The sequence below is a fragment of the Podarcis filfolensis genome, assembly GCF_964270895.1.
Source record: "Podarcis filfolensis genome assembly, chromosome: 16".
Classification (NCBI taxonomy): Eukaryota; Metazoa; Chordata; class Lepidosauria; order Squamata; family Lacertidae; genus Podarcis; species Podarcis filfolensis.
The window spans coordinates 11270869-11282774 of record NC_139620.1 but is presented as its reverse complement, the minus strand read 5'-3'; the positions used below and the strand labels follow the sequence as shown (position 1 = coordinate 11282774).

Here is an 11906-nt window from a genome sequence, read left to right as displayed (position 1 = left end):
GGACTGCTTTTTAGTGGCAAGAGTTCAGAACGCTCCTTGGCGTCTTTACGTCACTTCGCAAATTAGGCGCAAGGCCGCGCCGCTCGGCTGTCTTCATTTTCGGTGTCAAGAGATTAACCCTTTCCTCAATGCTCCTGCTCCTCCTGGAATGTGCTGGCGCTTCTTGCTATGCAGAACGCAAGAAACCTCTTGGGTGGATGCCGAAGCGTTCTGACTAACTCGAAAGTGTGCCTACATCCACGTCAGTTTGTCCATTTTATTTATTGCCCATAGTATATGCAGTATAATAATTTCACAACCAACCGTGGGCTACATACACACCATGTATTTGAGGCAGAGTTCTCTCGCCTCCACAAAAAAAACCCGTAGGAACTGTAGTTTAGTAAGGCTGCTGGGACTCGCAGCTCTGTTAGGAATAAACTACAGTCCTCAGGTTTCTTTAGGAGGGAGCCGGATGCGTTTTAAATGTATGTTGTGCACAGTCCTATCTACTCCCTCTTTACTGTACAGTGGTACCTCAGGTTACATACGCTTCAGGTTACAGACTCCGCTAACCCAGAAATAGTGCTTCAGGTTAAGAACTTTGCTTCAGGATGAGAACAGAAATCGTGCTCCGGCGGCGCGGCAGCAGCAGGAGGCCCCATTAGCTAAAGTGGTGCTTCAGATTAAGAACAGTTTCAGGTTAAGAATGGACCTCCAGAACGAATTAAGTACTTAACCCGAGGTGTTGTGACGTGGGGTTTGTGATTTCAGCTCTCTTGACATAATATGCTGGAGACAGTTCTGTAGTAACGCTTCTTTATTACAGCAAACAAGACTGAGAACTGAGGAGGGGAGAGCTACATTTATAGGGACAGGGAACTAGCTAGAAAGGATACATTTTGGAGGGAACAATATCAGGCAATCACAGTCCTGCCTTTTGGAGGAAACCAATAAGACAGAGGATCCAAATACAGCAGCTTAAATGAACCAATAGTAGCTGTACCCTCTGGAACCAAAAGGCAGTTACTTTACCCTAACGCAAATACAGACAACAATAATACAGATATAAAATCCTTTGACTCAATACACAACACGAGGTACCACTGTATTTGTTGCTGGAGACTTGTAAGCCCATCATGCCCTTAGGGCCCAGCTTGATTTTCTATTCTCACAACAACCCTGTGAGGTATGACCGACTATTTTACAAATGTGAACTACAGTAAGCCCTAGACTTAACACAGGGGTTACATTCTGGGGATCATGCCTATAGCCAAAAATGCATATAGTCAAAACACATTGAGTGCAGTGGTGGGTGGCATTGCCAAAGTCTTTTTTCCTGGACCCCTTTCCACCCCCTTTCATTTATTTATTCTTAATTTCCAAGTGTATGAAGCTGAATGTACACGAGAAGCAAGACCCTATTGACGTCTAAATGCTGTGAACCCCTCCATCGTAGGCTCAAGCTGTATATATGTGTAAATAAATCATCTGTCATTAAAACACCACAGTCTCCACTGTGCCTCATTTCCAAAAGGAAACATGGACCCTGGTTAAAGCATACTTGGAAACCCTGGAATTTCGCACTGCTCAGAGATTGGGAAAGTGCAATAATAATAAGCAATACTGGCATCTTCCCCGTCTTGTTTCAGAAACAACCCAGCCATGTGCACACACAGAAACATGCTTTTTTAAGCAAAGGAAACATTTCCTGCCCTTCTCTACTTCACATATATTGAATTGGGCCCAGGCTTACAGGGCATATGGTCATTGTTTGACTACATGTAGATTTCAAAACTCAGCACTGAAGCTACACTAAAAAAAAAAGTTATCTTTTCCCCTCACTCCCCTCTCCTATAAAAAGATGTCCCAACACACAACTGGTGTCACTGGGAGTTGAAATATTATGCTGCAGGTTATCCTGTGTTGTTGGGTAACCATGGTTACCAGCTAGGCCGCAAATTCCTGCTGCAGTCCTTGTCCTTGCGCCCCCCTCCACCACGTCCAGGGTGGAAAAAAAGACACGGAACAGCAGAACTCTGGATGCAAAGGTTTATTTCTCTGCGTTTCTCACAGTGTTAAGGCCCTTCTTTGCGCTTGCTATTTACACATCAGATCCAGCCCCTGCCAGAATCACTAGGAATGTAAACGAAGTACGGAAGGATGGCAGTAAGGGGAGGGGTGTGTGGATGGAGACATTTACCCATCTTCTCTGGACTTAACAGAATCCAGCGTCTTTCAGGCTTGAAAGGGGAACATCACTGAAGTTCAAAGGGAACATTCTCCAGAGAGGTCCCCAAATCTAGACCCCTGTCCCCTCACCACTCACAAGTAGTCCTTCTCTCCAAAAACTCCTGTCTGAGAGACAAGGAACAGGTCTCTCTGCCTTCTCACACACAACAGGCTAGACATTTTCCTTCACGGTGCCAGATCTCCTGAGCCTAGGACTGCTAGTTATCCTGGCTGATCCCACCCTTATCTTAATAAAGCAAATCACATTGTTAGCCAAAGGAAAAATTTAGGTTGGCAGGGAGAAGAGACTCCCGCCTTCCCACGGATCCATCAACCTGAGCACTCAAGTCCACAAGAATGAGTCACGGGGATGGGAGGTCAGCCCCATCATCCTCTCTTGCAAAGGCTTAGTCACCATACTGGGGTATGAGATTTTGCTTCTTCCCCTCCTGCTGGCTTCAGGTGCTGACCCCCGCATCCTGGGAGGAGACCGAGGCAGAAGAGAGGGATTGGCTGCGGGCAAGGCTGCCACCCACCACTCGCCACTGGAAGATGCTGGTGTCTTTGCCCCCCATGGAGATAAGGTGGCCATCGTTGTGCGTGAAACGCACATTGGTGACGTGGCTCCCATGGCCGCCATAGACGTGACTTGGTGCCTGTGGAAAAGAAGAAAAGGTGGGTAAACATTTTGAAAAGGTGCCATCGTCAAGGGGATGTTCCGGGAACGGGAAAGCCAATGTGGTGCCCTCCAGATTTTGTTGTTGGACTGCGACTCCATCAGCCCTAGCCAGCATAGGCAATGGTAAGGGATGATGGGAGTTGTAGTCCAACAACAGCTAGCATCTTTTGGCCTATAAATACCCTTAAAGGTTAGCTGAGTGGTACAGATGCAGGAATGTGGCAAAAGCAGCCTTGCCTATGATCCATAAGAGACTGGATTAGGTTGGGAGAGCCTAGAGTCACCAGGATCTAGCCTACAGTGTGGGATAAGTTTGAAAGTACAGGTACCCTCTGAAGTCAAGGAAATCAACCCAAGCCTAGAATGGTGATCAGAAGACAGAACTCATGCCCTTATCCCCAGCCTAGCCCAGTTCAGAACTGAATTAATGCTTGCCCACGAGCAACCTCTTCTCCCACCCCACCTCAAGTCAACTCCATTCTACCTTGGGCTTGGCGCAAGGGTACTGGAAGAGGTGCACCTTGCAGAAATCATCTGCAACAGCCACCACCCGCTCGTTGTGGGAGCGGCAAAGTGCATTGATGTCGGTGCCATCCGATCCGTCAGGCCACACACCTGTGAGCAGATGGAAAGAGAGAGGGGGAAGTGAGATGTGATGAGTACTATGGAGAAGAAGATGAAATCAAGGCCAGAATCTTACAGGGAGGGGATGCAACTCTGTGGCAGAGAGCATGCAGATGGTCCCAGGATCAATCACCAGGTACAGTTGGGGAAGTTCCCTGCCTGAAACCCAGGACAGCTGCTGCCAGTCAGAGTACACAGTAATGAGCTAGATGGGCCAATGGCCTGACTATGTTTTCTACACACACACACACCCCGCCGCCATGTGCTAGGTTAGCACATAGAACCCAGCAGGTTAGCTTCTCAACAAAACCAGCGGAGTAGGCTTGTTTTTCTTATCTCGCCTCCAAACTCACCAAAAACATGAAAGCCCAGCACGCAGGTATACGAGGCCCATTCACGGTCCTTGTTCTCAAAGCGGTTCCTCAGCAGCTTGCAACCTCCAGCCACATCCCCTGAGAACCAGACATGCAAAAGTAAGGGTTAATTTTGCAGAGGATACCAGGCTGTTGCTCAGAGAGAGGGCACTCCTAGGATCTTGATATTTTCCGGTACGATTCAGTCACAGGCCGAGAGGGGGTTATTGTCTTCTGGGCAGCCCAGGACCTCCATAGACACTGCCTAGACTTGCACCCTGGGGAGGTCACTCCAGTGCTGCTAACGTAGCAGTCGTATGACTTCACCCTCAGAAGCGCACTCCTGAGACAGACAGATGGCAACCACAATTCAGGCACATACTGGCGTTTTCAGGTTGCACAGTTATAGTCAAATGATAGACCTGTGCACCAAACCTGCCTGCTCCCCCCTGCCCCAAAGAAAGCCAGACTTTTGCTATAAGGGATGAGGAAATGCACTAGAAAATGTGGAATAACACTTTTAGCAGTTCAACACTACACGCTGAAAGTACACACAATGCACATTTAAAGCACATTGTTGTTGTTTAGTCATTTAGTTGTCTCCAACTCTTCATGACCCCATGCCAGGCACTCCTGTCTTCCACTGCCTCCCGCAGTTTTGTCAAACTCATGTTGGTAGCTTTGAGAACACTGTCCAACCATCTTGTCCTCTGTTGTCCCCTTCTCCTTGTGCCCTCCATCTTTCCCAACATCAGGGTCTTTTCCAGGGAGTCTTCTCTTCTCATGAGGTGGCCAAAGTACTGGAGCCTCAGCTTCAGGATCTGTCCTTCCAGTGAGCACTCAGGGCTGATTTCCTTCAGAATGGATAGGTTTGATGTTCTTGCAGTCCATGGGACTCTCAAGAGTCTTCTCCAGCACCAGAATTCAAAAGCATCAATTCATCGGTGACCAGCCTTCTTCCTCTAAATAATCCTGGGAACTAAAGTTTTCCTCTTCACGGAGCTACAATTCCCAGAACTCTTAATGAGCAACAGTTTCCAGAATTCTTGAGTGGGGGGCGGGGAGAGAGACTCATGTACTTTAAATGTATGTTGGATATCCTTTAAATATATGGTGTCATCTAAGCTCCACACAAACTAATCACAGTGAATGCTCAATAAACAGGTGGTCTGGAAGCGAACAGAGACCAGATCACCACATGGGAACAACTATCAGGTCTCAGAATTAACCAAAGGCTCAGGACTTTCCATTTCTCCACCACTTCAGGGACTTCTCTCAAATTTCTCTTTCCCTAACCAATGGGCCTTACTGCAGAAATAAAACAGCAGCTCCACACCTTGGTAGCTAAAGGAATTACCACACAATGCACTTCAGGGCAGAAGAATTTTTTTTTAAGAGGTTTGGGATTCGGAAGTTGTCATCTCAGGGTTTTCACCTTGAGAAAACATGTAGCTTCCTTCCCCCTCCTGCTCAGACATGGAACTTACAGTACAGGATTTCATAGTCCCCAGAATTGGACATGATGAATTTCCCATCCTTGGACCAGTCCAGATGTGTGATGAAACTGGAGTGTCCCTGGAGTGTAGGGAGAGAAAATGTGCAGGTTAGGAAACATCTGGTCTGGTTTTGCTTACCAACGAACCAATCAATAATATGCTCACCGTGCAGCGGCCAAAACGGGTGTATTTATGCCCACTGTCCTCTACGCTGTAGATATAAATGAAATTGTCGTGGGAGCCAATGGCCAAGAACTCCCCATCTGCCAAAGAAGGTAAAAGCACAGTTAGAGGCGGGGGGAGGACAGAGAAACAAATTTCCCAACAGGAAAGGCTGGGGTGGGGGCGAAGGCTCTGTGGCAGAGCATCTGCTTTGCATGCAGAAGGGTCCCAGATTCAATCCCTGGCATCTCCAACAACGGCTGGGAAAGGTCCCGTCTGAAACCCTGAAGAGCTGCTGCTAGTCAGTACAGTGGTACCTTGGGTTAAGTACTTAATTCGTTCCAGAGGTCTATTCTTAACCTGAAACTGTTCTTAACCTGAAGCACCACTTTAGCTAATGGGGCTTCCTGCTGCCGCCGCGCCGCCAGAGCACGATTTCTGTTCTCATCGTAAAGCAAAGTTCTTAACCTGAAGCACTATTTCTGGGTTAGCAGAGTCTGTAACCTGAAGCGCCTGTAACCTGAAGCGTATGTAACCCGAGGTACCACTGTATATACAATACAAAGCTAGATGGACCCAGCAATCTGACTTGAGATGAGACAGCTTCCTATGTTCTTATTTAAATCAGCTGTCCAGCTAGAACCATGAGGACTGGCATCTGCCTTCATTTTTAGGGGAGGAATCTTTGCTCAGTGGTATGGCATCTGCCTTACATATAGAAGGTCCCAGACTGAATCCCTGGCATCTCCAGGTAGAGATGATGATGATGATGATGATGATGATGATGATGATAATAATAATGATGATGTTATTTCTTATACCGCACCCATCTGACTGGGTTACCCCAGCCACCCTGAGTAGCTTCCAATAAAAGGTAAAGGAACAAAACATCAAACATTAAATCTTCCCAAAACAGGGCTGCCTTCAGATGTCTGAAACCCTGGAGAGCTACTGCCAGTCCGTGCAAATGCATCTGAGCTAGATGGACCAATGGTATGGCTCAATACAAGGCAGTTTCCTATGTGGAAACTTAGGAACTGGTGAAAAAGGAAGCAATGGCCTAACCTGGCGAATAGCGCACCACTGAGAGCTGCTCGTTCCCATCTATGTAGCTCGACAACACTTGTTGGGTCTCCGTGTCCAGCACCACCCATCTGTTGGAGGGAGAAAACAAGAGATTCTCTCAGCAGCCAGTGACCACACCAAAGGGCGCACTTCTTTTCTGGTGTGCAGGTGCACAGAAAGCTGAAATTTAACAGGACAAAGCTCCCCCACTAACTGCATTCTGGCCAGAGGGAAGAAGTTTAAGCTGTTGATTTTCTGCTTTTCACACAAGTGTTCTCAAGGCCAGAAAAGAAATTGGCAACCCTTACTAATGAAGCAGGGTTGCCGTTCCCAAGTGTGCAAAAGTTGAGGCGAGGGTGGGGTGGAACAAGTAGTTACCGTCCAGAGCTGAACCCGACTGTGACCACTTTCCCACTGGGATGGAAGTCAGCACAGAGCCCTGTCTCCTAGAGAAGAGAGAAAGAGGAACGACATGAGATTTATTGTAAATACTATCATGACATAGGGTGGCTAACTGGATACGGTGCTATTCATTCAGTGTGTTCAAAGCACAGAACTGCCCCAGTCAGGTGGAAAGAGGCTATGAAAGAGGATTAGACAAACTCCTGGAGGATAAGGCTATCAGTGGATATTAGCCATGTCAACTATATTTCCCCTCTGCTGTCAGCGACATTATGCCTCTGAAGACCAATGTCTGGGAATCACAAGTGGAGGGAGAATGCTGTTGCACTAACATCCTGTTCATGGGCTTCCCCAGAGGCATTTCGTCAGCCACTGGAAGAACAGGATACTGGAGTAGATAGGCTGTTGGCCTGAACCAGCACGTTCATCTTACCGTATTTACTCAAGTCTACTCCTGCCATAAAGAAGGCTGATTGCCAAAGAATTGATGCTTTTGAATTATGGTGCTGGAGGAGACTCTTGAAATTCCCATGAACTGCAAGAAGATCAAACCTATTCATTCTTAAGGAAATCAGCCCTGAGTGCTCACTGGAAGGACAGATCCTAAAAGCTGAGACTCCAATACTTTGGCCACCTCATGAGAAGAGAAGACTCCCTGGAAAAGACCCTGATGTTGGGAAAGATGGAGGGCACAAGGAGAAGGGAACGACAGAGGACGAGACACTTGGATAGTGTTCTCGAAGCTACCAGCATGAGTTTGACCAAACTGCGGGAGGCAGTGGAAGACAGGAGTGCCTGGCGTGATCTGGTCCATGGGGTCACAAAGAGTCGGACACGACTAAATGACTAAACAGCAACAACAATCGTGCCAACCTAGCAGTTCGAAAGCACATCAAAGTGCAAGTAGATAAATAGGTACCACTCCGGCAGGAAGGTAAATGGCGTTTCTGTGCGCTGCTCTGGTTTGCCAGAAGCGGCTTAGTCATGCTGGCCACATGACCCGGAAGCTGTATGCCGGCTCCCTCGGCCAATAAAGCGAGATGAGCGCCGCAACCCCAGAGTTGTCCGCGACTGGACCTAACGGTCAGGGGTCCCTTTACCTTTAATGAGCCATCAAATCCAACGTGCACCTCAGTTTTCAGAACCTTGAAACCAAAAAAACATATTTGCCAGCAAATGTAAATGTGCCATTGAATCTAATGTGTACCTTATTTTTTGCAATGTAATTTGGCCAAAAAAGGTGAACGTTAGATTCGAGTAAATACATTAAGTTCTTATGTGCAATTTTCATTGTATTTTTTTATTATTTCCGTTTCTAACCCTTACAATCCCAAAGCATGTTAGCCGATGGCTATTGAAATCTTAGAAGCCAGAGAGGGTTTTTTTGCTGAATGAAATTTCCAACAGGACAAGAATTCGCTTCTTTCACGTGTTTCGTGTCCGCTTTGTGTAGGATGATCATGCAGAAACAACGCTTCTCGCCTACCCAGATGCCTGCAAGCTGGACACGAGCACAACAGCACTCTGCCCACCTGTGATTCCCAGGAACTGGCATAATGCCTCCGACAGGGAAAACATAGACAACATGGCTAAGCTGCTGTTGATAGCCTTGCCCTCCATGAATTTGCCTAATCCTCTTTTTAAAGCCATCCAAATTGATTCTCTGTGTCCACTGGCCCATTCCATGGAACGGTACCACATCAATGGCATTGCCGCCACCCCTGGGCCATGCCACACGTTCCTCCCCTCCCGGGTCGTTACCTCCAGCGTGGTGCTCCAAGCCAGCGTGTGCTCCCCACTATCCCACATGCAGAGCTGCCTGTCATGGGCGCAAGTGACAAAAAGGTCCCGCGAAGGGTGAGTGCCCAGCCCCCACAGTTCGTCCGTGTGCCCCTGCAAAGGAAGAGCGTTGAGAAGCAGCTGGAGAAGGAAGGAGCAGCTGAGGAGGAGGCCCTGCGACCAGACCAGACCCACCCCTTTACCTGGATGATGGGCCGGAAGCCCTCCGCCAAGCTCCCCCGCAGCAGCGCATTGCGTGTGGTCCCTACCAGCAGCTCCCCTCCATCACCCTCGGCGATGGTGCGGACGGCACCAAACTGTTCCGGAATCTGATTGCCAAAGAAGCAGCAGGCATTATAAAGCTGGTCTGTGTGTAAAGTTTGATGGATTCACCCAAGGATGGATTAAAACCCTTTTTCAGTCTGAGGGCCGCATTTGCTTCTGGGCAAACTTCCGAGGGCCACATGCCCACTTGGAAATTCAATGCTTCAAGTTACTTTGCCTTATTTCCTTTTGTTATTTTTAAGGATTAATAGCAGGCTTCCTCAACCTCGGCTCTCCAGATGTTTTTGGCCTACAACTCCCATGATCCCTAGCTAGCGGGACCAGTGGTCAGGAATGATGGGAATGATGGGCCCAAAACATCTGGAGGGCCGAGGTTGAGGGAGCCTGATTTATAGCAACTCACTTTTCTCCATCAGGGATGGGCTCAAAGCGGGTCAAACAAAACCAGACGGAACCATCTGATGAGATTTTGAAAATTCATATGATTAAATCAGCAAACGTTTCTTTAATTGAGCAACAAGCCTTAACCATAAGGTGTATCCTCCCTTCCAGGTGCAAACCTACAGTGAGGGGCAAAAGCAGTTAAGACGCTAACCCCAGATCCCCAAGCACATTTTAGTAAAAGAAAAACCCACCCCAAAGACCCTACTGATTCTGGTGGCTGGGGCAAAAAAGTGGGAGAATGTTTGAAGTACAGTGGTACCTCGGGTTACATACACTTCAGGTTACATACGCTTCAGGTTACAGACTCCGCTAACCCAGAAATAGTGCTTCAGGTTAAGAACTTTGCTTCAGGATGAGAACAGAAATCGTGCTCCGGCGGCACGGCAGCAGCGGGAGGCCCCATTAGCCAAAGTGGTGCTTCAGGTTAAGAACAGTTTCAGGTTAAGTATGGACCTCCGGAACGAATTAAGTACATAACCCAAGGTACCACTGTAGACTCAGGGCCGGGGTGAACAGAGCTCATTGCTTTGATGGGGATGCAAACGGCTTCTTCTTTAATCATCAGATGTGTCAGAAAGGATACTTTGTGTGGGTGGGTGTACCTCAGGCTGGAAGGGAAAATGTGTGAGGTGGCCATGCCCACTTTTAGCCACCCCTGGCACGCAGCCCCCAAAGAGTTGGCCAAGGGTGAATGTGGCCTCCTGGCCACATGAGCTTAGCCACCCCAAAGCTAAAGGATATGGTGGTTATTAACGTACGCCAAGCAATCTCCAAGAGCTGCTGTGCAGATCCAGTCACCTCCCTTACCTCCACCTCCTGCAGCAGGGAGAGGCTGGGGCTCCACCGGACCAGGCGCCGGTCCTTGCCACCCCCACTGAGCACCGAGCCATCGCGGCACAGGCAGAGAGAGAAGATGCTGCCTTCGTGGGCTCGCGTTTGCTTGCTGATCTGGTATGTCTCTGTCAAGAGAGGTAAAAACACACTTGTGTCAAACCCTGGTTCAGTTTTGTATTCCTTTTTGGTGACATGACACGGGGATTAGTGCCAGGTTCTCTGTTCGGATGCCTCTCCACTGGAACACAGGAAGGTGCCCTATTGTACAGTCAGACCACTGGTCCATCTTATTCACTTCTCCACTGTATATCTATTTATATTATAGTACAGGCGACTCCCCACTTATGCTGGGGTTACGTTCTGGTGCCCTGCACGAGTAAGTGAAAACCGCGTAATTGGGGAGCATGCTCCAAACACCCTTTAAATGCCTGCTCGGCCATTCCAGATTTTAAAATGCTGTACAGTGGTACCTCGGTTTTCGAGCGTCTCGGAAGCCAAACATTTCAGTTTTTGAAAGCCAAAAACCCAGAAGTAAATGCTTCCCTTTTCGAACGCTTTTTGGAAGTTGAACGGCTTCCACTGCGTTTCCCCCCCAATTTTCTCCATTGACTTTGCAGACCACCCTTTGCGCCTCGATTGTCAAACGTTTCGGATGTCGAACGGTCTTCTGGAACAGATTGCGTTTGACAACCGAAGTACCACTGTACCAAAAATATCCACAACTGGAATTGAAGCTCTGGACTGGCTGGAGACTGGAGGAGAAAAGAGTTTGCTCCTGCTGCGCTACCTCATGCATCAGCTGTTAGGTGGGGAAGGTGAGCAGCCTAAACAAAGCCCCACTGAGCCTCCAATCTCTTCTCCACCTAACTGAAGTCCTCTTCGGGCTCCAGGAAGCGTCTCTTTGCAAGTTATGAGGACTCTCCAGCTCTCTCCCTCCATTATTTCCCAGCACCACGCATATACACGCAAGTCGATAGCGCACAAGTGGGGAGTCCCCTGTAATCATTTCTAACTCTGTGTCAGTCCACATCCCATAGCATATGCAAATTGTATGCATATCAGCATATGCCCAAGGAACCACCCTAGCAGACCATGGTCTGCTATTACCGTTCCCCTTCGCATACCTTTCGCCCCCTTGCCCAGCGTACGAATGTCAGCAGGCACCCTGGCCCAAGTCAGGATGTTGCCCTCCGAGTCTCCGGTCAGCACATCACTGTTGGTGTCGAACACAAAGCACTGGATGAACTTGGGTTTCTTGTATTTCTGGAAAGATCAGGAAGGGGAGATGCTGATACAACAATGGCGGGGCAGAACCAGGCAAGGTACATTCCCGTATCTCTAAGTTCCAGCAGGATGTTTATCAAAAAATATCTAAAATAATTAAATTGCCTCTTCAGGCTTCTCTATTAATGGTCATTACTAAATATATGGAATGACAGTATGAAAGCTTGTTTGCTCTGAATAACTTTCAAAACACATGTAAGCTGCAGCCAGGATTTCAATACCCAGTACAGTAATGGAAAATTTTGGGGGGAGGGGGAAATCTACATTTGTCTTTGTAGTACAAGAACT

General features: G+C 48.1%; 1 protein-coding gene across 1 annotated transcript in view; it reads right to left on the bottom strand.

The window, feature by feature from the left end:
* Positions 1-2017: 2017 nt before the first annotated feature.
* The window catches only part of EML3 (EMAP like 3), a 37417-nt gene continuing 27528 nt past the window's right edge, over positions 2018-11906 (bottom strand). The window contains exons 14-24 of the mRNA XM_083591031.1: positions 11459-11597; positions 10308-10459; positions 8975-9100; positions 8754-8885; positions 6969-7036; positions 6591-6679; positions 5529-5626; positions 5355-5442; positions 3868-3966; positions 3375-3505; positions 2018-2867 (exon numbers count right to left, since the gene is read on the bottom strand). Coding sequence (XP_083447157.1) covers positions 2670-2867; positions 3375-3505; positions 3868-3966; positions 5355-5442; positions 5529-5626; positions 6591-6679; positions 6969-7036; positions 8754-8885; positions 8975-9100; positions 10308-10459; positions 11459-11597 — 1320 coding nt within the window. The 3' untranslated portion in view covers positions 2018-2669. The remainder of the gene's footprint in view (positions 2868-3374; positions 3506-3867; positions 3967-5354; positions 5443-5528; positions 5627-6590; positions 6680-6968; positions 7037-8753; positions 8886-8974; positions 9101-10307; positions 10460-11458; positions 11598-11906) is intronic.